Here is a 25,691-nt window from a genome sequence, read left to right on the forward strand (position 1 = left end):
TATCACTATGTAGATAGATAGTTACTTATATCTGTTTCTGCCATAACTTAATTGCTTCTCATAAATTCTAAGTCTTAAATAATCGTTTAGTAATGAAATTATCCGCAAGAGCAAGCATGAGTAATCCTTGTTTCTTCTTCTTCTTCTTCCTTATTGCTTCCTTTTGTTTTTCCTCCTTTGCTTCTGGAGCCACTCTGCCCCAGGATGAAGGTATGTTAATAGCTTCCAATAGTTTGTTAAAACCACTATCGCACTTTTGTATGCTACTTTTGTTTTATAGAATTCTGTTTGACTTTTATTTCTTTGGACTTTATACCAATATATTATATGCAGAGAGATAGAGAGAGACCATTGTTTTTTGTAGGTAAGAAAAAAAAGTTCCTTTTAATAAAAGTTGTTGATGATTTTGTTATGATAGTGAAAGCTCTGGAAGATATAGCTAAGATACTTGGGAAGAAGGACTGGGATTTCGGCGTGGATCCATGCAGTGGAGAACGAAATTGGAGAACTGCAGCACCAGTAAAAGGGAGTGAAAATGAAGTAAACTGCAGTTGCTCCTATAACAACAGCACCGTTTGTCATGTCACCAACATGTAAATCTCACTCATTCTCTATTTTTTTTTTCTTGAACAGTTTATATCTAAATGAAACTTTAAAAAAAAAATATATAACTCAAATTGATCGAAGGTTCACTGCATATCTAGAATTCTCGTGTCCACGTTTAAAAATACAATTATTAAAAAATAACTTGACTTGGATATGCTGTCGAATAACTCAATCAAATTCACGACATAAATGTTTATTACCCATAGACAAAACGATAATACAAAATCCACCAATGAAACAATTAGAATGTAAAGAAAAGAAAAATTAGAAAAAACCACACATAAGGTAACATGATTTAATTGAACTATTAATAAATTTCAATCTATCTTTAAAATAAATTCACTATATTAACACATTCCAATTCCTTTATTTTACTTGTCTTTATATAAAGTGCCTATTGGTGTGTTAAAAGAGATAGAAAGAATTCATAGATAATTCCTTTGGAGATAGGGTTGGATGGGAGGAAGATTGCTTGGACTTCTTGGAAGAAAGTTTGCGAGCCTCGTGAGGATTGCGGTCTTGGTATTATTGATTTAAAAGTTTTCAATATAACGCTTTTAGGGAAATGGATATGGCGTCTAGGGACGGACAAGGGCGATATGTGAAAGGATATTCTTGAGTCCAAATACGGAGGTTGGAAAAGTCTGGGTGAATGAGGGAATAATGTTAAGGTGTCCCTCTAGTGGAAAGACTTGAAGGAGGTTTGGGCCTTGGAGGGTTGGGGAAGGAGGTTTGAAAATCGTGTCATGGGGTAGATTGGAAATAGGAAGACTATTAGCTTCTGGAATGATAATTGGGCAGGATGTGGTAATCTAAAGAGCGTTTTTCTGAGGTTGTGCTCTTTGAATGTTCCTGCTGAACCTAAGCTGTTTGAGCTTGGGAATTGGGTTGACGGAGTCTGGGTGTGCAAATTAGTGTGGAGAAGGAACCTGTTTGAGTGGGAAAAGGATTTGGAGAGTGAACTTCTTCCAGAACTCCAAGGTTTGAGGTTAGAGTTGGAGTTGGAGGATTGCTGGGTCTGGATGGACAGTGAATGTTCTTCTTACTCGGTCAATTCTGCTTATGTTTTCTTAAGGGGTGAGTTTGAGGGGGGGAACAGTTTTGTGTATGAAAATTTTGGAAGACTAAAGCTCTGCCTTCGACCCAAGTCACTGCTTGGAGGGTGTTGAAAAATAAGTTAGCCACCAAGTTCAATTTGGTAAGGAGAAGGGTAGAGTACGAGAGTATTTTATGCATTTTGTGTGGGGTGGAAGAGGAGTCTAGCCGCCATTTATTTTTCGAATACAGACTAGCTTGGCTTGTCTGGAGCCAATGCTATGCTTGGTTAGGTGCAGCGTCCGTGGATCATTCAGACCCTTACTTCCATTCCCTAATTTAGGATGTGATCCGATCGGTCATCGGTAGTCGATGACGTCAGCATAAGAGAACCACGTGGACCACTCGCAGGGTGACACGTGGACCAGGTGGCAGAGAGGTCAGGGGAACGATCGCCAAGAGAGGTGATCGGTGGTCAGTAACCAAGTGACCACCGACAGATCAGGCGACAGAGAGGTCGGGGGACAAATCATCCAGAATGGTGATCGGTGGTCAGTAGCCAAGTGGCCACCAACAGACCAGTTCTCAGACTAACGCCTGAAGGCAGAACGCGAGAAACAGATAAACACTGATCAGTCATCGGGGTATTGTCATCGGGGTCTCGTGTTACACGCAGTTAAACTGGGAATGAGGTTCCCAGCGAGAGCGTTACGCATGGATCTCGCATGAGCACACCTCAGGGAATCATGCACGAGAGTGGCCTGAGGGAACTAGTAAACCAGTCAGTGGTTGGTGATTCCCTCAACCCATTACGTGCATGGCATCGTGAAGGGTAAGCTGTATACGCAGAGAGCAACGTTTGGTGAGTGTGCCTAGACCAGCCACACCCGACGTTCTCCCAAGAGTATGCGATCTGCCCAGATAAGAGAAACATCCTAAGTTACTCCGCAAGGGCGTAACTTAGGCACACAAAGAGAAGCGCTAGAGCCCTTCCAGTAAGTGACACGTGTGTGGTTAGATGTGAGTTGCAGGCCCCACGTGTCATCATCTGAGAGGGGTGCGGTCCAGACAAAAGAGCACTCCGTACCACTAAAGGTACAGACAGGCGCAGCCAAGCGCAGAGACGCGCAGACATGCACAGACTCTCACGCTCCCCACTGCTGATTCTGAAGGTACGCTTTCTCTGAAAAGCATAACAGGGTTCTGACACATGCCAGAAAAGCATAACAGAATTCTGTTATGCCCAGAAGCAGGGAAAGAGAGATAAAAGAGGGAATCAGGGTGAGAGTGAGGGGGACGAAAACAGAGTGCAAGAGTTCTTACACACACGCTACTAGTTTTCTAGTCTTTGGTGGTTCTGTGGACTAACTTGATCGTCGGAGTGCAAACGGCCGCTAGAGGCGTCGTCTGTGTGTTTTGCAGGTCACGTTTGGAGAAGCAAGAGAAGGTTCTGAGGGTGATTCTGCAGAAGACGCAGTCGCGTAGACAGGGCAGAGAGTGCTACGAAGCGATTCCTCCACGTTCGAGTTGCCGGCAGGATCATTTGGCGCCCACCGTGGGGCTCGAGTGAATCGTTGTCCCATATATACCACAGTTTTAAAGACTTACCAGAGTCTTATCAGTTTCAATTGATAGAGAAAGATGCCTAGAAACAGACAACCATCACCTGCGCCATCCGCTGACGAAGGAGCTGTGACAATGGCGCAGGTCCTGGAAATGGTGCGCACGCTGCAGGATAACGCCGTAGCGTCAAAGGTTGAACAAGAGAGGATGCAGACGGAGTTAGCTGCGTCGCAAAGCAGGAACAACGAGCTGAATCGCGTCAACGAGTAGTTGAGAAGGACGCTGCAGGCGCAGAGGGAACACATGGTTGACGAAAGGGTGTCTAGGCAGCCCTCACCTCCAAGAGCGTTTCCCATGCCATTCTCCCCTGAGATCATGGGAACCATGGTGCCTCCCAACTTGGTGGGGGTGAAGGCATCGTTCAAGGGGGTAGAAGACCCGGAGGCGCATCTGACGGCGTTCCACACCCAGATGATGTTGTCTGGGGGTTCAGACGCTGTCTACTGCAAAATGTTTATGAGTACGCTCAGCGGAATCGCCATGGAGTGGTTCGTAAGCCTACCAGAAGGACACATCACGTCTTTCTCCCAGTTCTCGAAGCTCTTCACTGAGCAATACATCGTCAACAAGGCACCTGCAGTGGTGTCCTACGATCTGTTCGACGTGCGCCAATACCAGGGGGAGTCGCTGAAGGACTACCTAAACCGCTTTGGGGCACAAGTAGTTAGATTGCCCAGCAAAGATGAAGATATGCTGGTGCACGCGTTCAAGAAGGGAGTGCTGCCTGGCCCCTTCAGCGAGTCTCTCATCAGGAGTCATCCCAGCACCTTTGCAGAGATCCGACGACGTGCGGTGGCGCACATAGTGGCAGAAACAGAGGTTTCTGAGAAGAGAGGAAGTGTTGCACCACCAAGACCGCGTGGAGGGCAAGGAAAGCCACAGCAAGCAAGAGTGCATGAGGCCAAGGAGGGGAAGAAGGTGCGGGAAAAACCTCGTCCCTATGCACCAGGCAAAGACCAGAGCAGGGGGCGTGCAAGGGAGAATAACGCACCCCCGAGATACAACTTCATGGTGGGATTGGCGGATCTCATCGCCCTTCCTGCCGTAGCAGCAAGACTACGAGTACCAGAGAAGACAGATAAGGTACTTGGAAGGAAGAAGAATGAATGGTGTGAGTTTCATCAGGCTTTTGGCCATACACTTCATTCTTGTTTGGCCCTGGGACACCAATTGGCAGAGTTGGTGAAGTCTGGTTTCCTAGCAGATTACCTGCGTGAGCCGCAAGGTGATCGCGCGTCAGGATCCCAGACTGGAGAACAGCAGCATGAAGTCCCTGTGCATGGGGAAGTGCAGACGATCGCGGGAGGCTTCTCGGGTGGGGGATGCACAGCTTCACAGAGAAGGAGATACGCTCGATCAGTAATGGCGGTAGATGCGGTAAATGAGAGTCATTACCCCGAAGTGGACATCATCTTCAGGAAAGTTGATCTATGGGACGTTGTCCCACACGACAACGACCCTGTGGTCATTTCTCTCATCACTGCGGGAAGGCGAGTGCACCGAGTACTCGTAGATCAAGGAAGTTCGGCAGACGTCATGTTCTGGCCAACATTCAACAAGTTACAGTTATCCCCTGACCAGCTAAGACCGTATACTGGTTGTCTCTACGGTTTTGCAGGGGATCAGGTAGAGGTGCGGGGATACATCGAGCTGAGGACAACGTTCACTGACAGAACGACAGCCCGCACTGAAAAGATAAAGTACCTGGTGGTGAACGCCCCTTCTGCGTACAATGTCCTGTTGGGGAGGCCAACACTCAATAGACTGGGCGCAATACCATCGACAAGGCATATGAAGTTGAAGCTGCCGTCGATGGAGGGGATCGTGATAACCATCAAGTCGGATCAGGCTGAGGCAAGACGCTGTTATGAGAACAGCTTGAAGCAAAAGAGAAGTGTGTTCCACGTCACCACAAAACCACCACCAGGCGTGCGCGAAGAGCGATCGGTGGTCAGGGAGACACAGGGCGCTCAGAGGATGGAGGATGCTGCGGTGGGGGGCTCCCAGGTAGCCCAAGTTGAAGAAGAAGAGGAAGGCGCGATCACCCCTCGCGAGTCAGGGATCGCGAGGGCGGTCATCGCCAGCGAGAGAAGGCCCCACCCAGCTGAGGGATGGGTCGAAGTGGGCGTCGGGGGAAGAAAGTTCAAGTTAGGGGGATCCCTCGCTGAAGAAGAGCGAATGCTGATCATGGGTGTGATTGAGAAGCACATGAATGCCTTTGCATGGTCAGCATCCGACATGCCAGGAATCGACCCCGATTTCCTCTGCCATCGTCTGTCGATGGACCCCATGGTTCGACCTGTGCGACCGAGGCGAAGGAAATTCAATGAGGAGAAGAGGAAGGTGATCCACGACGAAGCGCAGAAGCTCCTTGCCGCAGGGCACATCAGAGAAATCCAGTACCCCGAGTGGCTAGCGAATGTGGTACTGGTTCAAAAGGCAAGCGGCAAGTGGAGAATGTGCGTGGACTTCACTGACCTCAACAAGGCGTGTCCCAAGGATTCTTACCCCTTACCCAGCATAGATGCCCTAGTTGATAGCGCCTCGGGGGGAAAGCTACTCAGCTTCTTGGACGCTTTCTCGGGGTATAACCAGATCAGGATGCACCCAATGGATGAATGCAAGACTGCGTTCATGACGGAACAGTCGTGCTATTGCTACAAGGTCATGCCATTCGGGTTAAAGAATGCGGGGGCCACCTACCAGCGGCTCATGGACAGGGTGCTCTCGCCCATGCTGGGAAGGAACGTACACGCCTATGTAGATGATATGGTGGTTACGTCCGTAGAGAAAAAGCATCATGCAACTGATCTGGAAGAGCTATTCACCACCATTGCCAAGTACAGGCTGAAGCTCAACCCTGAGAAATGCATTTTCGGTGTAGAGGCTGGGAAGTTCTTGGGTTTCCTCTTGACAGAGCGGGGAATCGAAGCTAACCCGGAGAAGTGTGCGGCGATCGTGGCAATGAGGAGCCCAACGACGGTGAAGGAGGTGCAGCAGCTCACCGGTCGCTTGGCAGCTCTGTCCCGGTTTATGTCCGCTGGAGGGGAGAAAGGCCACCCATACTTCCAGTGTCTCAAACGCAACAGCAGATTTCTCTGGACACAGGAGTGCGAGGAGGCCTTCGTCAAGTTAAAGGGGTACCTGGCGAGCCCACCAGTCTTGCGGAAACCCCAGGTAGGCATCCCTCTTCGTCTATATTTTGCTGTGACGGAGAGAGCAGTCAGCTCGGTCCTGGTGCAAGAGCAGAGCCAGGCCCAGAGGCCTATTTACTTCGTGAGTAAAGTGCTGCAAGGCCCTGAAACGAGGTACCAAGCCCTCGAGAAGGCTGCTCTGGCGGTGGTGTTTTCAGCCAGAAGACTCAGGCATTACTTCCACAGCTTCACAGTGGTGGTAATGACTGATCTGCCTATCCAGAACGTATTGAAGAAACCTGATGTAGCAGGCAGGATGGTCAAATGGGCAGTAGAATTGTCATAATTTGATATTCAGTACGAGCCCCGAGGACCGATCAAGGGGCAGGTGTTCGCGGACTTTGTAGTCGAGCTATCATCAATCGCGACACCTGCAGAAGGGCTAGATTTCCGATGGGTGTTATCGGTGGATGGCTCCTCTAATCAGCAGGGAAGCGGCGCTGGAGTCATCCTGGAAGGACCAAATGGGGTACTGATCGAGCAGTCCCTCCGCTTTGCCTTCAAAGCTAGCAACAATCAGGCGGAGTATGAGGCCCTGATCGCAGGAATGTTGCTAGCAAGAGAAATGGGAGCAAGAAATCTGCTGGCCAAGAGCGATTCGTTACTGGTCACCGGGCAGGTTACGGGGGAGTTCCAAGCAAAGGATCCCCAGATGGCAGCCTACCTGGAGTATGTGCAGCTCCTAAAGACGTCCTTCACCGAGTTTGAGTTAGTGCACGTGCCAAGAGAGCAAAATGCCCGAGCAGACCTGCTTGCCAAGCTGGCTAGCTCAGGCAAGGGGGGGAAGCAGAGGACTGTCATTCAGGAGACCCTGAAGGTGCCGCGCGCGTTCGTATCAGACAACCAGGTGCTTCATGTATACAAGTCAATGGAGCATCTAACGATCGGTCATCGGTCGTTGACCCAAGAAACGCTAAGAGCACCGAGGGTGAGATCGCGACCCTCAAAGACCGATGAGTTGATGGAGGTCCATCCGGAGAAGGAACCCGACACCTGGATGACGCCATACCAGCTATACTTAGAAGATGTTGTACTCCCGCTCGATCTGGCAGAAGCAAAAAGAATAAAAAGGGGTTCAAGTAAGTTTACTCTTATAGATGGAAGCCTATTTAGATTTGGATTTTCTCACCCTGTGCAGATCTGTGTACACGGCGAGCAATGCACCAGACTCATGTCTGAGCTGCACGAGGGGGTGTGCGGAAGCCACGTAGGTGGTCGCGCTTTAGCAAGTAGAGTACTCCGCGCGGGGTACTACTGGCCAAAGCTGAAGGAAGATTGCATAAGGTTTGCTCAGCGATGCAAACAGTGTCAACTGCATGCAGACTGGCACAAGGCACCCCCTGAGGAGTTGAGGTCCATCCATAGCCCGTGGCCATTCCATACATGGGGGATTGACATCTTAGGACCCTTTCCCCTGGCGACAAGGCAGATGAAGTTCCTCATCGTGGCCATCGAGTATTTCACCAAGTGGGTGGAGGCAGAGCCAGTCGCACACATCACCGCACAGAAAGTTGAACACTTCGTCTGGAAGAACATTGTCTGCCGCTTCGGAATACCCAAGAGGCTGGTTTCCGACAATGGCACCCAGTTCACAAGTCATCAGCTGAGGAAGATGTGTGAAGAGTTAAAGATACAACAGGTCTTCGCATCAGTGGAGCACCCGCAAACCAATGGGCAGGTGGAGTCAGCAAACCGAGTGCTGCTCAGGGGGCTGAAGCGAAGACTAGACAAGGCCAAAGGAGGCTGGGCAGAGGAGGTCCCCAGAATTGTATGGTCTTATCACACCACCCCACAGTCCAGCACCCATGAGACACCCTTCAGCCTTGTCTATGGGACAGACGCCATGATTCCTGTGGAGATACAGGAGAGCTCCCCCAGATTCCTGAACTTCGTTGTTGAAGAGTCCAACGAAGAGCGTAAGGTAAATCTGGATTTGCTAGACGAAGTGCGAGAAGAGGCCAGAGTCAGTGCTGAAGCTGTGAAGAGAAGAGTAGAGCGGAGGCACAACTCTAAAGTGAGGCCCAGGCGCTTCCAGGAAGGTGATCTGGTGATGAGAAAGGCGCATCAGAATGACATGCAGAACAAGTTATCCCCAAAGTGGACAGGCCCGTACAGAGTGGTGGAGACATTGGAGAACGGAGCCTATCGCCTAGAGACTTTGGAAGGAGGAGCAATCCCCAGAACGTGGAACGCCACCCATTTAAAATTTTATTTCAGTTAAAGTTGTACAGTAATGACGTTCTCGCGCTAAAAGATACATGCTTTGTATGTGGTGGAAACAGTTGAACAGACAAGGGGGCACTCTTTTCCCTAAGGAGGGTTTTTAACGAGGCCACCCAATTAAAGAAAAATTTCCAGCATATCAAGTGTACTCAAGTATTAAAGTTGAAATCCTTCTTGCCCCAGGTGTAAGTGCAGGTGATTGGTTGGGCCCTACTTGCCCTAGGCGCGAGTACAGGCACCGATCTAAGTCTTCCTCACCCCAGGTGTGAGCGCAAGCAGTTAAAGGTTTGAAAAGCCAGGGGTGCTAGTAAGACCAAGGGAGGGAAAGGAAAGGTTTTGACAAAACGTCCTTACCCACTTGGCATACACCAATATTGGCCCAGTAAGACTCTTAGTCTGAAACCCTTCTCACCCCAGGAGTGAGGCAGGGAATGAGCGACTCAACCCGCCAAAGGGTGATGACCTTGGGGAAAGTAAGAGGGGTTAGCGAGAAACACTTTTCTTTCCCCAAGACGAGGCATTACCTTGAGCGATCGATGTCAAAGTCCTCTATTCACTTAGCGCTAGAGCGACAGAGAAAGCTAAGTAAAGACTAAAGAACGATCACTGATGAGACGTCAGTAATTGGCTAGTCGCGCGCAAAGTGAAAGACAAAGCTCAAGATTGCGCTAAGCCTAAGCTGGTTAACACTTAGTCGTGTGCGAAAGGAAAGGTAAAGCCCAAGATCGCGCTGAACCTAAGTTAGTTAACAGTTAGTCGCGTGTATAAAGATAAGTGAAGCTCAAAGAAAATACAAGGGAAGAAACTTATGCAAGAAAAGAAGCATTGAGATATTACATTCATAGCCAAGTCTTATACAATTCCAAAGTGCAAAGAAAAACTGTGCAGAAGCTAAATTTACAGAGAAGAGAAGGGTTTAAGGGGCAAGGGGGATGAGCTTTCCATCCACCACTTCATGGTAGATGCTGAACTGCGAGAGGTCCAGGTCTGGGAGAACGCATCTGATTTGCTCGAGTGCTAGCTCGAATCCATCTGTAAGGGCATCAGCACCCACGTTCATCAAATCAGCCTTCTCCACCTCCAGTTCTTGCTTTGAAGCCTCCGCAGCATCTCTCTCAGTGGTGACGGCAGCAAGGGAGGAGGCAGCTTCAGACAGTTTGCCCACCACCTCCTCAAGTCTCTTCTCCCCAGCAGCAGCTGCTTCTTTGGTGGACTCGAGCTCCCCCAATAGCTGAGTGTTCTGTTGGCGCAGGGAGGAAGTCTCGGCCTTAAGCTCCACCACCTCGCAGTCCAAAGAGCTCACCATCTGCCCCATCAAGATCTCCGTCTTGATGGTCTCTTGGACCTGCGCTAGGTATTCCCTCCTAGCCTTCTCCACCATGCCCCGCATCAGTTCAACGGACCCTTGAGCAGCCTCGAAGTCACTTCGCAGTGACTCTTTGTCGTGCTCTAGCTCCTTCACCCTCTTCTCTAGGGCTATTTGTTTGCGATGCTGGGTGGAGAACTCTAGAGAGAGCACCACCTGCCTTGCCAGGTGCATGTCAACCTCATCACCATTCCACTCGATGAGCTCCCGGTTACTTATAAGCTGTCGAACTAGGGTGATGACCCTGCTGAAATTCTCGTGGGTGGCCCCAGAAGCGCTTGGGCGCGAGCTAGACCCACCACATTCAGCAGTGGCGGTAGGGATTGGCAGCAGTGGTGGTGGTGCACCCCCAGTTTGGGCAGAAGCACCCCCAGCAGGATGTGCGGATGGACCAGGTGATTGGCCTGCTGGGGGGGAAGATGGCAGTTTGGCAGTTGGAGGCAACTGCTGGCCTGGAGAAGGAAGGTTGGTAGGCTCTGAGGCAGTTTGAGCGCAGGGAGGAGGGGAAGACCCTTCCTCTACTTCCACCACCTCAATCTCTCCAGGCTGGAGAGATGAGGCCCCCTCAACTGCCCCTCTTTTCCTTTGGCGGTGTACAAGAGGAGAGCCTGAGCTCTCCTCTTCAGTTGAAGCAGCAGCAGCAGCAGTTGAGATGGAAGCCTTCACCAGCCTTTTCCTTTTCTTCCCTTGCTCGGGGCCTCCAGCTGGCGCGACCGAGAGTGGGGGGGCTGCGATGGGCTCAGTTGTAGAGGAAGAGGAGCCAGTGCCCTTGGCTCCCCTACGTTTGGCAAGCTCCAGTAAAGCTAGCTTCCTGTCCTTCCCCGACATTGAGTCTGCATAGATGGAAAAAGGAAGAGTTAGATGACCAAGGTATGCAAGTAAGTTAAAAAACACATAAAAGCATGCATGGAAAGGTGCAGGTATCCTAAGAGGGAAAGGAAGAGCTACCTATGTACTTCTTTAAGGCCACCACATCGAACTCGTCTTTGATGAGACGAGCAGAACTGTATTTGGCCCCCAGGAGCAGCCCGCACAGCTCGCGCTCATAGGGGGCCATAGCTTCGAGGTCCCTGGATTTCTTGAACTCAACTCCAGGAACCTAGTAGAGGGGGTACCCCTCGAGCAGACTTGGACTTTGAGGGGTAGCAGATATCATGTAGAATCTGCCTTTCCAATCTTTGAAGGATTGCTGGTACAGGCCCAGGAGCACCCGCCCAGCAACCCCGTTCAGGCTGACCCAGGACCTGTCCCCAGGGTTCTTCGCTTCGAAGAAGTAGAGGAACACATCCACAGAGGCGTTGTGCCCGAAATAGCTGCAGAGGATTTGAAATGCCCGGATGAAGGCCCAGGCATTTGGATGGAGTTGGCAGGGCGCGACGTTTAACTCCATCATCAGCTCCTTTTCGAAGAAGGTGAAAGGGAGGCGCAGCTTCAACCTCTTGAAGATAGCGGAGTAGACAAAGACGAAGGGCACCCCATTGGTGGCCCTGTCATCCGCACAGATAGGCATCCCTCGAGGAGGGATGCGGATTTGAATGTTGAAGTCGTTCTCCCTGTCGATGGAGCAGGAAGGCTCATCAGGATTGCGACTTAGCAGGGACTTGAGATGGCCCTCGGGCAGTAGAGTGAAGGTTTCAGCGAGCAATGCCATGGGAGCCCATTCGTAGACCTTGGCATTGTCGTGGAAGGAGGTGGCCACAGGCGGTGGTGGAGCTGGCGCACTCGCGGAAGGCTGTGCACCAGAAGAAGAGGCAAGGATGCGCGCAGTTTGTTTCAAGCGAGCCATCGCGAGATAGCTACAAATGGAGGAAAAACGAAAAAGTCAGAATGAATGGAAGAAGAGGGAATGATGAATGCTTCGGTGAAAACAGAGGGGGGAAAGGAGAAGGAGATGCCCAGGTGAAAAGAGGAAGAAGAAGAAGCAGAAGCCAGAGTGAGAGTGTGAAAAAACCCTAGCGCGGGTCGAGAGAGAGGAAAAGGAGAAGATGAATGCATGATGACGAGAAAGGTAAATGCAATCGGTAAAGATGACCAAAAAAGGGCCAGGAGGAAGAAAAACCATACCTTTGGATGATCGCAAGAGATTTGAAGCAGAAAACTCGAAGAAAGATGGGTGCGCAGAGGAGAAGTTCGCAGAGAGTTTGGGAGTCGAATGAAGAAGATGGAGGAACAGTGAAAGGGCGCGCCAATTTGAATAAGAGAAGCGCTAGCGACGCACAACGCTGGCCGTTGATGGGGCCACGTGTCGCGAGATTAAGAGAGGGAGTCCAAACGTTAAAGAAGCAGCACGTGAGGTGGCACGTGAGGCGGCCCCACTTGCCACGTGGACTGAGGGCACGACCACTTAGTCTCTTCGCTGAGAACGAGTTCTCGACTCGAGACTGGGGGGCTTGTGATCCGATCGGTCATCGGTAGTCGATGACGTCAGCATCAGAGAACCACGTGGACCACTCGCAGGGTGACACGTGGACCAGGTGGCAGAGAGGTCAGGGGGACGATCGCCAAGAGAGGTGATCGGTGGTCAGTAACCAAGTGACCACCGACAGATCAGGCGGCAGAGAGGTCGGGGGACAGATCATCCAGAATGGTGATCAGTGGTCAGTAGCCAAGTGGCCACCAACAGACCAGTTCTCAGACTAACGCCTGAAGGCAGAACGCGAGAAACAGATAAACACTGATCAGTCATCGGGGTATTGTCATCGGGGTCTCGTGTTACACGCAGTTAAACTGGGAATGAGGTTCCCAGCGAGAGCGTTACGCATGGATCTCGCATGAGCACACCTCAGGGAATCATGCACGAGAGTGGCCTGAGGGAACTAGTAAACCAGTCAGTGGTTGGTGATTCCCTCAACCCATTACGTGCATGGCATCGTGAAGGGTAAGCTGTATACGCAGAGAGCAACGTTTGGTGAGTGTGCCTAGACCAGCCACACCCGACGTTCTCCCAAGAGTATGCGATCTGCCCAGATAAGGGAAACATCCTAAATTACTCCGCAAGGGCGTAACTTAGGCACACAAAGAGAAGCGCTAGAGCCCTTCCAGTAAGTGACACGTGTGTGGTTAGATGTGAGTTGCAGGCCCCACGTGTCATCATCTGAGAGGGGTGCGGTCCAGACAAAGGAGCACTCCGTACCACTAAAGGTACAGACAGGCGCAGCCAAGCGCAGAGACGCGCAGACATGCACAGACTCTCACGCTCCCCACTGCTGATTCTGAAGGTACGCTTTCTCTGATAAGCGTAACAGGGTTCTGACACATGCCAGAAAAGCATAACAGAATTCTGTTATGCCCAGAAGCAGGGAAAGAGAGATAAAAGAGAGAATCAGGGTGAGAGTGAGGGAGAGACAAAAACAGAGTGCAAGAGTTCTCACACACACGCGACTAGTTTTCTAGTCTTTGGTGGTCCTGTGGACTAACTTGGTCGTCGGAGTGCAAACGGCCGCTAGAGGCGCCGTCTGTGTGTTTTGCAGGTCACGTTTGGAGAAGCAAGAGAAGGTTCTGAGGGTGATTCTGCAGAAGACGCAGTCGCGTAGACAGGGCAGAGAGTGCTACGAAGCGATTCCTCCACGTTCGAGTTGCCGGCAGGATCAGAAATAATCGATTGTTTCTGTTTGACAACAAAGACAAAACAAAGCAAAGCTTTTCCAAATCATTTTGAAAACCACTAAGTGTCAAACAACAGGTTGTTTCGATAATTCAATAGGTTGAAAAACTTGCCTTAGCCTCAACCCCTTGAGTAGCAGCTTTTTTAACTCGTTGATTTGAAAATCAACTGAATAAAAATTTCTCAGCTTTTAAGAAAATATTTCTTTCAAAAGAGATAAAGATCAAATGACCTTGGATCATTTCAAGGAGTGAATTAACAAGTTAAAATCTATTAGACAACACACACACACACATCAACAGGGTCTTCAAGCTTTCCACACAAATTTGGAGGCATCAAAACATCTTATTCAACAATCTCCCCCTATTTGATGAAGACAAATCCTTGGTTTGTTTGTGTTGCAGTGTTTGAACTTGAAAGGTCCTGCAAAATAGAATTTGTATAGATACAAAGCAAGTATAGTAGCAGGACAAAACATTTTCACTAGCCACACTCAAGACTAGTTTCTGCAGAACCAGAAATGCAGAAAACCAAAAAAATCCAAATTGTTCAAGTGCAGTAACAACAACATAATCAATGTTTTGTGCAACCGAAAATGGTGTATGAGAGTGTGGTATTGCAATAGTTTTAATCAGACTTAAACACCATAGAATAGCCAAAATTACAACCAAGAAACCATTAATTTCTCCACCTATTTGTCTTCACAAATAGTCAAAGACAATAAAAGAAAACAACAGAAACAAAATGAAAGGAAACAGTTCAACAACATAAACATAAACAGAAATTGATACACTAAACTCTTCAATCATCCTTGCCATACTGGAATTCAAAGAGTTGCGTCTGCACAACTTCAATTTTCTCCTCAAGATGTTGGAACCTAGCAGCATAGAACTCATAGTGGTTCCTTTGATCATTGGCCATGTTGTCCATGCGATTGATCATCAACCTTTCAAACTGTGACATAGGAATCCCACGATCAATGGGTGGCTTATAGCCCACAAGTATATGCATATCATATTCATCTGCATTTCCAGCACTTGGACCAGCTCTACAGGTTTCACAGTGCCTTGATCTTCTTGTTCAGGTTCAAAATGATTTCCAGTATTTGGTGCAACTTGGTGTTCATCATTTGCTCCAGCTTGATCTCCACAAGAAGGACCCACCTATTTTTCATCTTTACTCACCCATTTGTTGCAAACCTTGATGAATCTCATTTTGCTAAGAGATCCATTGTTAATTTCATGAGATAGCTTCACCACCTCAAACAATTCTTCCTCAAGGTCAACTTCAAAGTATTGAAGAAATTTAGATATAAGAGCAACATAAAGGAAATGATAGTCACTTAACCTCATAGATTTTTGCATGTGCTCCTTGAAGATATGGATCCAATTGACTTTGACGTTCTTCATTATGTAGTAGATTAGAACAAGATCTTCTTCAGTGAGGACCGAGTGATTACTCCCCCTTGGAGTTAGCATCCATGATAGAATGAAGACAATGATTCTCTCATTTAGTTTTAAGCCACCCATAGAAAAACTCTTCACTTTCAAGTGGGGATTTTAAGGCAGCTCACATAATATTGCATTTTGTTGAAGTCCTCCACCACACCTATATTGTTATGGCCTTAAACAAAAAGGGGGGGGGGGGGTAAATTGTTTATAAAAGATTTTTTAAAATTTAAAAGGTATAATGAAAGCCAAAGAAGAATCACAAAAGGAAGAAACTAGGGAAACCAAAGCACAAAACTGATTTAGTTTATTTACAGAAAATCAACCCGTTGTTTTTGCAATTCAACCAGTTGTTTTTATCAGCAGGGAGTAAAAACAACTTTAAAGCAGATTTAAAAAGTTCAGGGAAAGAGAGAGATAAGCACACAAGCAAATTTATACCGGTTCACTCTTATCCCAAGAGCTACATCCAGTCCCCAGAAACCACTCAGAATTCCACTATGCAATCAATCACTGATTACAAAACACACACACCTAAAAGAAGAGATCTTCAACCTCTCAAGAATACACATTTCTTTTGGCAACTACACCACAAAACTAAGAACAACCTTTGATTCTACACACACACCACAAGTATTCCAGAAATACAAAAGATAAAGTGAAAGGATTACATCTGATTAAACTCAAATTAAAAGATTAAACAACAATCATATTCCACGCTTTGAGAAAACCCAAAAGTTTAAAGTAAATCTTTGAAAACTTAAGCCACTTTGTCAAATCTAAATTCTCCAATCTGTGTTCTATCTCTTAGGAGCGTAAAACAACCTGTATATACTCCAAAGGTTTGTTAAAAACATTTAAAGCAAGAGCCAATTCAGTTTTAAAACATTTAAAACAGATTTACCAAACTTAACAAAATTATGTTATGGATTTTCAAACAAAAAAAATCGGTTGAGATCACGAAAACAACCGATTGAATTGGTTTAACAGCAAAGTCAAATAGTTTCAAATCCTTTTCAAAACCCACTAAGTGTCAAACAATCGATTGAAACAATAAAACAACAGATTTTTTTTTCACTTCTTTAGAAAAAACTCTTTTTCAAAAAGGTTTTGATTTAAATCAGATTTGGATTCTAACCAAAAGTGGATTTACAAATTCAACTACCCAGAACCAACACACTCAAGCTACAACTAAGCCTTCAGCCAATCTTCATGTATTTGGAGACATCAAAGCCCTTGTTCAACATATATTCCATTTGTTGATCCTTAACCCAGTGTATTTCAGCCCCGTAATAGCAGTCCACATGAGGAGTGATCTCCATATCTACCCCTTTGACATGTGAATACATGTTCTCCCCATCAATAAGTAGATTTGTGTAGAATACCTTTATAAGATCTGGATAAGTGTTCCTAGACATCTCAAGAAACCTTCTTAGTTTCTGATCTTTCAAGACATTCCTCACATCCTTGAGATTCTACTCCTTTAGCCAGTTGAAGGATATCAATTTTGGGTTATTGATGGCTTTTCGGCTTGACTCATACATAAAACTTTCAATTTTCTCATTGTCACCTGAAAACCAATTTTCAAGATGTCCAACCCTTTTGGTAGCACATTTTTTCTTCCTTTTTAGTGAGGGGGGATGAAAAGGCCATAATGCATAAATGAATTTGTGAAGAGGCAGTGCAAACAACCAATTTTAAGTGAGGTTGCAGAAAAAAAAAAGGTTTTTATATAAAAAAAAATACAATTGAAATCTCACACATATATAAGAAAAAGTTGACCAAGATAAATTGGCTTTTAGTGAGTTGTTTTTCCAACGAAAAAGAATCTTTAGTAGAGGGAAAAAGGTAGTGTGTCAGTCCTAATAGAAAAAGCAACAGAAAACTTGACCATTCATAAGAAAACTTGAATTTCCAAGAAACAATAGAATATATTCCTTTATGATCAGAATATATCCCTTTATGACTAGATTCTGAGACACATTTATTGCATATTTCACCAACAACTGGTTTTGAAAAGCAGAAACAGTTGTAACCATACGAAATCAGTCATACCAGCTTTATTCAGAGGTGGCAGAGGCAAAACAACAAGTTGTTTCATACATTCAACCGGTTGTTTTACTGTGACAGCAAGTGAATATTTTTCAAAACTGATTATCTTCCAAAGTGATGAGGAATGCATTGTGCAATTTATTCATACCTTTGCACAAAAATAACCTCAACAAACTTAATCTAGAAAAAACGTTTAGATGTTCAATTGGTCATATGAGGCACATGCATAGGAAGATAATGTACAAGTTACTTTACATGGGTCATGAATCTATTTGACATGTCAAGATCATATGTAAGATGTATACACTTGAAACATAAGGACAATCATTGCTTTGGTTGGTTTTCCCATAGCACCTTTTCTTTGATCTCAATGTTTCCTTGACTGCCAAGAATACCTAAAAGAGAGAAATTAAGAAGCAAGGTTTGGTCCCTTTATGAATTTGTGTCCATGGGCATTAACTGGAACATTAGGAACCTTAGAAACCTTAGGAACCCATTTCAAAATACCTTTGGGAACAGAAAACCTCCTCACTTTGCAGAACTAATAGTGTGACCCCTTTGCATGTAATAAAAGAAAATTTCAACCGGTTGTTTCGACAAAACAATAGGTTTTTTTCAAAGAAAGTTAAGAAAGGTTTTTAAAATGGTTTGTTCTTGCTGTTAGGATTAAACCCCCAATCCAGCCTTGCCAAAAACACAGTTTTGAGAAGTAAGAATAGTTTCATGATTGGGATTGGCCTTTGGAAAACTTGTCCATAATTTTTAAAAGATAGTGAACATTCTTTTGAAGAGATTCACAATTTTCACAAAATCTTAAATCAACAAACTTATAAGAAGAGTTTTGGTAAATCATTTCCAGGTTTTCAAAATCAGTTTTTGAATTGCTTAACTCTTCTTCTAAGGTCTTGATTCTATTTTCCAACCAATTGTTTAATCTTTTCAACCGATTATTCAATATGGCCAGCCTGTTAGCTTTCTCATGAGTTTATTTGAAGGCATCAAGAAGTTGGCTATAATTCTCAAAATTAATAAAGGTGCTTGAACTTACATTGTTTGATTTTTATTCTTCCTTTTCCATCAAACACATGTTGGCTTCTTCGTCTTCCTTTGATGATGAACTTGAGGATGAATCATCATTATCTTTCCAAGATATGTAGGCTCTTCTTGCTTTTCCTCTCTTTTCAAACTTCTTGTTAGCCCTTTTCTCTTCACTCTCATTTTTTGGACAATCAGCCTTGATGTGACCCTGTTTACCACATCGAAAACAAGTATAGTTTGTAGAATTAAATTCATTGACTTTCTTGCTATTATACCTGTTTGATGGTAGATTCTTGTCCCAACTGTTCTTCTTCAAGAACCTGCCAAAATTTCCAGTGAACAAGTTAAGTGTCTCATTATCACTGCACTCACTTGACTCTTGAACACCCTTTTGATCAATATCTCTTAAAGTTATGCTTTTCACATGCTTTTCTTCATTTTCTTGGTCATTAATCTGGTTCCTCTCAAGCTCATGCTCTCTTAGCTTTCCAAACAAGGAGGCAATGGTCAATGTGGTCAAAATCCTTGGATTGCCAAGACCTATCCAAGCATTTGAGGATCTTCATGTTCAACTCCTCCCTTTGATTGCCAAGACCTATTCGAGATGGTTTCTCCTTTAAGCATCTTAAACATTTCATACTCTTGGATCAAGGCATGCTTCCTTGCCCTCTTCACATCAGTTGTTCCTTCATGGGTAACTTCAAGAATGTCCCACATCTCCTTTGCAGATCCACATTGAGAGACCCTAAAAAATTCATCTGAATTCAAAGTAGAAGTTATAATGTTCTTTGCAATGCAATCATATTGGGCCTTTTTATTTTCAATCTTAGTACAATAAAAACATCATCCTTTCCAAGCTTAGGTATAAAAGGGTCATTTGTGATTGCATCCCAAATTCCTCTATCAATTGATTTAACAAAAAATTTCATTCTTACCTTCCAAAATTGATAGTTCAGTCCACAAAATAAAGGTGGCCTGTTTATAGATGCACCCTCCCCAAAGGATAGTTTTTCAGCCATTTTTAAAAAGGTTTTAGGATCGAAACTTGATTAAATTTCAAGAACTCAACTCCTGATGCCAGTTGTTAAAATTAGTGGCCTAAACAAAAGGGGGGTGAATAGTTTTCACAAGATTATCTGTGAAAAGTTTGGAAGCAGAGTGAAAAGTTTTGAAAAATCAACCAATTGATTTTCTATTCAACTTAATAAATTTTTTGTTTTAAGGTTATTTATTGAAAATCAACCTGTTGTTTTCTTGAAACAATCGGTTGTTTATACCAGCAGAATATAAAACAGAGTTAAAAACAATTAATAATAGAAGATATATAGAGAATCACACAAGAGGTTTATACTAGTTCACTCTTAACCAAGAGTTACATCCAGCCCTCATCTAACCATTGGGAATTCACTATGTAATCAATCATAGATTACAAAACACACCAAGAGTGATGATCTTGAACCCCTCAAGAACGCACACCACTCTTTCACAACAACACAGTTTTCATAAACAATTTCCTGAAACTGCCTTATACAAGAACACACAGAAGTACAATGTTCAAAGTGAAGAGAATAGAATACACTTGGGCTTTACAAAGCTATAGTTCAAAAGTATACAAAACCCAATCCTATTCCACACACTTGTGATGATCCAAAACTCTTGATTTCTTGAAAAACGTTTTTAAGAATCTCTCTTTCTTAGAGACTTTAAAAGAATGCCAAACAACCTTTTTATAAACTCAATCAAGTGGTCAAAGTTGTTAGATTAGAAACCAAAAGCAGTTGGAAGCATTTAAAACAGTTTAAAACACATAAAATAATTTTGTTATAAAAACAACAGTTTTTTTTCCAAAACATCAGGTTGAAATAAATTTTCTGTTAAGGTTTTCATAAAAACAATTAGTTGTTTTATTGAAATTACCGATTGTGTCTGTTTGTCAGCAAAGAGAAAATAAAGCAAAGCTTTTCCAAATCATTTTAAAAAAGTGTCAAACAACAGGTTGTTTCGATAATTCATCAGGTTGAAAAACTTGTCTTATCCTCAATTCCTTAAGTAACAGCTTTTTCAACTGGTTGATTTGAAAAACAACTGAATAAAAATTTCTCAGCTTTTAAGAAAACATTTCTTTCAAAAGAGATAAAGATCAAATGAGCTTGGATCATTTCAAGGAGTGAATTAACAAGTTAAAAGCTACTAGACAACATACACGCATCCACAGGGTCTTCAAGCTTTCCACACAGATTTGGAGACATCAAAGCATCTTGTTCAACACCTTCCATACAAAAATTTGTGAGGGTCCAAAGGTGTTTACTTGATCAAGTTCGTCTTCTTCCCATCATTTTTTGTTGTTTTTTGATTGAGTTCCTGATGTGAATTGATTTTAGGATTATTCATTTGATTAGTGACACTTTACTTAGATTTAGATTTTTAGACAAATAAAGGTGAGAAGCCTAAGGAAAATTCCCACTGGACATTAACTTAACAAGTGTTAAGTAGATGTGAAGGTTCATTTCCATAAGACCAAAGGAAAAACACAATTAATGGTGATAATGAATGACAAATATAGGTGCTGAATTTTAACAAACACAAGATGTGCAAGAACATGTACCGAATTGAAATTCAAGAACAATAACAAGAACAATACATATTTTGCAATTGAAAATAGGAATGGAAATGGAATGGAAAAGAGATAAGTGAAAGGAAACTTAGGAGATATGGAATTGTGAGGAAGCACGCCACTTGGATGGTGAATTGAATCCAAGATAAGTGTAGATGCCGCCACTTGAAAGCTCACAACACTCACAAGATAAGACCAATTTAGGAGGAGAATCTCTCACTCACAATTCTAACACAATTTGTGTATAGTAACTTTACTCTTTGTTCAACATATGAATACATGAGGTAGGCCTCCCTATTTATAGATTTAGGAGCCTTGGAAAAGAAGAAAAGAGGGTAGAATGGGAAAAGAGAAAAAGTGGGCAGTCATAGGGTTTGACTAAGTCAATCCCGTATTCTAGGCTTCTCATTCTAGAAACTAGGTCAAAATGCCTTCAAATGGACTAGGAACAAGCTAGAATGCTACCCACACCCCTTACTATGCTAAAGGCACTTTATACTAGCTTATTTCTACTATTTGGACCTCACATTTGAGCCCAATTTATTTATAACATTTTCTAAATATTTAAGAAGACTAGTAGAAAGAACTTCAAGTGCTCTGGACCTTGCCCATTCCTCCTACTTATGAGGTCTTCCTTTACTTGTTGAGATGACCCGTCATAGTTGGCATCATTGGTCATCTTCTTGTGGACTTGTTTTTGTGGTCTTTGTAGGTTTGCATTAGTTCCCTTCTTCGTTCTTTTTCATTCTAATGCAATCCTAGCTTGCATTGCCTTGTTCTTTTGGTTTAGATATTTGGGTGAGGAATATGGAGGGAATTTGTGGTTTAGATGGGTGATAAAAACCGTGAGTTAAAGGTGCAATGGAGAATGAAAATGGGGCTTAGAAGAGGTGAGGCAAACTCCTACGAAATTTTAAGCTAGTCACCAAAACTAGTGCTAGCAAATAATGAGCAAAGAAGACAAGATGTGCACAAATTTGGGCAGTAATTCTTTAATTAATTGTAAGCTCATGTACAGTAAGGCTTGCACTTGTATTTATAGTGCTAAGGGAAACCAAAATGCAAACTTTAAACCTAAAAACTCTCCACTCATAGAAGGATAAGTGGTTTTTTCTAATTGGAGCAAATCCTCTCAAATTAGAGGTTGACAAGTATCATCCTCTAATTGGAGATGATCCTTTCCATTCCCATCAAGACAATTGACATTTTGGTATTGATGGGAATCTTCTCCATTGAAGGGATGACATGTGGACCTTCATGCCTTCCTTGCCACTCTATGCTTTCAATTTGCACTCTAGTAATTTATTTGTGCACCTTAGATGGTCTAGAGTTGTATTGGGTCCAAGGAGTCCCAATTATAACTCTAGCTACATTTTTTTTCTTTCTATTTACACCCTATTCTAATTGGCCTAATACATGTGATACAATCCAAGTAGTCAAGAAGATGACCAAGGATTCAAGAGACAATTCACATTGTGAGCAGTCATCTCAATACTTAAGACAAGGTCCCACCAAATATCAGACGAACCTTAGAAGAAGAACTGGGCATAGACCAGAACATTAAATGTTCTTTGTTCTGGTCTTCTTAAAAGACAAAAACATGTTTGTGAATAATTTGGCCTCACTTTGACGGTCCAAATAGCAAAATAGGCTAGAGTAAGTTCACATAGCATAAAAGGAAGTGTACTTAGCGAAATGGGCTACCTAGAATTAGGGTTTTTAACCTACCTTTGTCCATTTTACCCTTGCCCACCAAGGCACCTATTCCTATAAATAAGGTGTCTTGCCTTATGTATTCACAACTTGATTTTGAATAGTAAAGAAACTCTACAGGAGTGATTTTGTGAGACTTGTGAGCTCATGTTAGCTCTTATCTTGGGTGGGTAATATCTCAAGTGGCAGCTCTAGTCATCTAGGTCTTATCTTGATTGGATAATATACCAAGTGCCGGCTCTTGCATCACTCATCTTGGAGTCCCTCTACTCCAAATGGTGTGACATCCTCAATTCTCCCTGAGCTCTCTCTATCTCTTCATCTTTTCCTTTATTCCTCTTTGCTTCATCTTTGCGCCAACCATCTTTATTTTCAGTCCATATTTTGCCATATTCACCTTTGTTTATGTTAGTTTCTGCACCTTCATCATCATAATCACTATATAATTATTTGCTTTTCTCTTTACCCTTCTGAAGTCAACCTTCACACTTAACCACTTGGTTAAGTTCGTGTCTAGTGGGAATCTTCTTTGAGTTTCTCACCATAATTGTTAATATGAAAAAAAACATAAACAAAGTGCAACCAATAAAAATGTGCAATCCTAAAATCAACTCACATCAACATGGCCCATGAAATTGACCCAAGAAAATGGACCAAATACAAGCCCAAAATAAAGCCTATGCTACTCTATACAATTTTTACAAGACTAAAGAAATTGGAAGAACATACAACAATTAATTGTCTTCGAGAAGAGAGTATTTCGAGCTACTTCTTCTTCTTCTTCTTCCAATCTTCTATTGTCATGGCTCTTGTTAGGGGGGCAACATGAGTTCTTCCAGATAGTCCTCCATGAAATTTATTTAATGCATTCTATAAAGCTTGTTTCAAAAAATTTATTCTATAATTCCTATTCTGGAAATTTTGTTTCAAAAATCATGCTCTAGAAATTCTAGAAAGCTGAAATATTTTTGGAACAAATAATCTAGAAGTCACTTTTACAAAGGATAAAATTGTAATTTTGGAAATTATGGGGTGTAGTTAGAAGTTATAGGGATGCAAGAAGTAAAAGTCCAACCAAACACACAACTTGAGGACCAAATGACAAAATAGGTAAATGAATTGGGCTGCAACATATAAGATGTGTGTGCCGAAGATATGGCTCAACATGCACAAGGTAAGCGAGGACGACTACCATAACTTTGGGAAAATGGAATGGAACAAAAGGGTGATTTTTAGCATTTTTTAACATAAAAAAATCCAAATTATTCTGTTGGAAACATTTCAAATTGCATGGTCTAAAAATCTATTTCAATTGTGCAATCTAAAACTAAAAAATTATTCCAAATTACATAATCTAAAAACGTATTGCAGATTAATGTGAAATATAATAGGAAATCCAAAAACATATTTTGGATTATGTTTTTAGAATACATTTTTAAATTATCTAATCCAAAATACATTTCCGGATTACACATTCTAGAAATCCAAAAATATATTATGAATTATATAATCCATAATGCATTTATAGATTATGCAATCTTAAATGTATTTTCAGATCCAAAGTTATATTTTAAATTGTGTAATTCAAATGTTTCTGAATTCCACAATCCAAGCATAAACATTTTAGACATTTCCAACATCCATATGGAGGTGGGTGCAAGAAGTAATTGCCATAATGAAATAGCAAACATTCAAACCCAAATGTATAGATGGCCCCAAACCAATTGGACTAGAAAGAAACAACCTTTGTGACCAACAAATAATTTCAAGCAAATTTGGGGTTTGGGGTTTCTAAATAGGACAAAGAGAAAAGACATGAGAGAAAAATCTAACAGTGATGTATGCAAAGCCTTTGACAACAAAAGTAAGAGTAATTGGTCGGACATAGACAAATGGTTTAGAGTTGCATTGGGTTTAAGGAGGACAAACTATACTATTTTTCCTATATTTACACCTTAAACAAACTAACAATTAATTCTGTTCGAGAAGATAATCTTTTAAGTTTCTTCTTTTTTGAATCTTCTAGTCATGACCCTAGGTCCTAACATGAATGGTCCTCCATCACATGTAACGCATTCCCGAAAGAATTGTTCAGAATGAGTTTTCTCTCCTTCTTCTTCTTCTTTTACAGTGAAGAACGAAGGTGCAATAATGATGATCTAGAGGTAACAACAATGGCAACCACGATAATAACATGGCAACAACGTAGTTGATCCTGCCTGTTGACCGGAACGCTGGAGAATGCCTCGTCAAAGGATCGACGTGCACACCGCTTCTCACCTCCGTTCCTTTCCGGGATCTACTTCAAGAACCTGCAAAGAAACAACACGGCGCCGCTGCGGCCGATCGCACTCCGACGCTCAAGTCAGTGACGGTATCACCAAATACTAAGAACAAGAACCGTGCAAATCCTCTCTCACAATCAGCTCTATCACTCGCAAGCGTAAAGTGTATGAACTGAACGTGCGTACCTCAGAAAGTTTGTTAAGAGCTCTTATATACCTGGTGGCTTTCTCTCTCCTGGCAGTTGCAGACTTGGACACGTGGCTCGCATCCGACCGTACACGTGCCATCATCTGGAGGCTCCCTGACTTGGCGCTGCTTCTACTCTTATTTTGGCTAAGTTACTTATGCATGGTACTGCCCAGTGCATAGCTAACTTAGGAGTGCGATCTCTACTGGAACTGGCGAGTTAGGGCCTTCATACATCCTCCCTGTGGTCTCGCCGGCCGCCTTCATAACCTGCTGCTTCCCCTTCATCTTCGGCGATGTGCTCGCTCTGGCGATCTCCAATGACTAGGTCGCCTGAATCTACATCTGGCGACTTGATCTTCAACCTGGCGATCGCCTATTATGGCAATCTGGAATCGGAACACGCCAACTTAACAATCGGCGACTACACGTGCCTCCCGACTTCCTTCCTATCTGCCAACCTGGCGCCTTGTCAACACGCCTACACCGTAGCAGGATGCCACGTCATCATACCCGACCATCAGGGCGGTACACAAGCCCCCCAGTCTTAAGCGAAGACTTGTCTAGCGAAAAGACTGAAAGAGCCTTCGTTAACACCGATCTACGTGGCACTGACGCAGAATTCCAAGCGATTGTACTTTCTGCTGCTCTGACGCTCCACCAAACCCTTCACTCATCGCTCGACACGTGGCTTCATCAACGG

The 25,691-nt window shown here is 43.7% G+C and overlaps 1 protein-coding gene across 1 annotated transcript; it reads left to right on the forward strand.

Moving 5' to 3' along the window:
* Nucleotides 1-25,679, forward strand: LOC137835253 (probable leucine-rich repeat receptor-like serine/threonine-protein kinase At3g14840). Its single transcript, XM_068643672.1, has 3 exons — nucleotides 1-210; nucleotides 419-593; nucleotides 24,648-25,679. Exons 1-3 carry the CDS (start codon nucleotides 93-95, stop codon nucleotides 24,727-24,729), a joined length of 375 nt encoding a protein of 124 aa, XP_068499773.1. The 5' UTR covers nucleotides 1-92; the 3' UTR covers nucleotides 24,730-25,679.
* Nucleotides 25,680-25,691: the final 12 nt, after the last annotated feature.

Source organism: Phaseolus vulgaris, chromosome 5 (assembly GCF_000499845.2).
Source record: "Phaseolus vulgaris cultivar G19833 chromosome 5, P. vulgaris v2.0, whole genome shotgun sequence".
Classification (NCBI taxonomy): domain Eukaryota; kingdom Viridiplantae; phylum Streptophyta; class Magnoliopsida; order Fabales; family Fabaceae; genus Phaseolus; species Phaseolus vulgaris.

Excerpts from the sequence above, each read along its gene's own strand:
- LOC137835253 (XM_068643672.1), top strand. The coding sequence starts at position 93 with ATGAAATTATCCGCAAGAGCAAGCATGAGTAATCCTTGTTTCTTCTTC. Across the intron at positions 211-418 it reads CACTCTGCCCCAGGATGAAG|TGAAAGCTCTGGAAGATATA; the intron begins GTATGTTAATAG and ends TTGTTATGATAG. Across the intron at positions 594-24,647 it reads GTTTGTCATGTCACCAACAT|TGAAGAACGAAGGTGCAATA; the intron begins GTAAATCTCACT and ends CTTCTTTTACAG.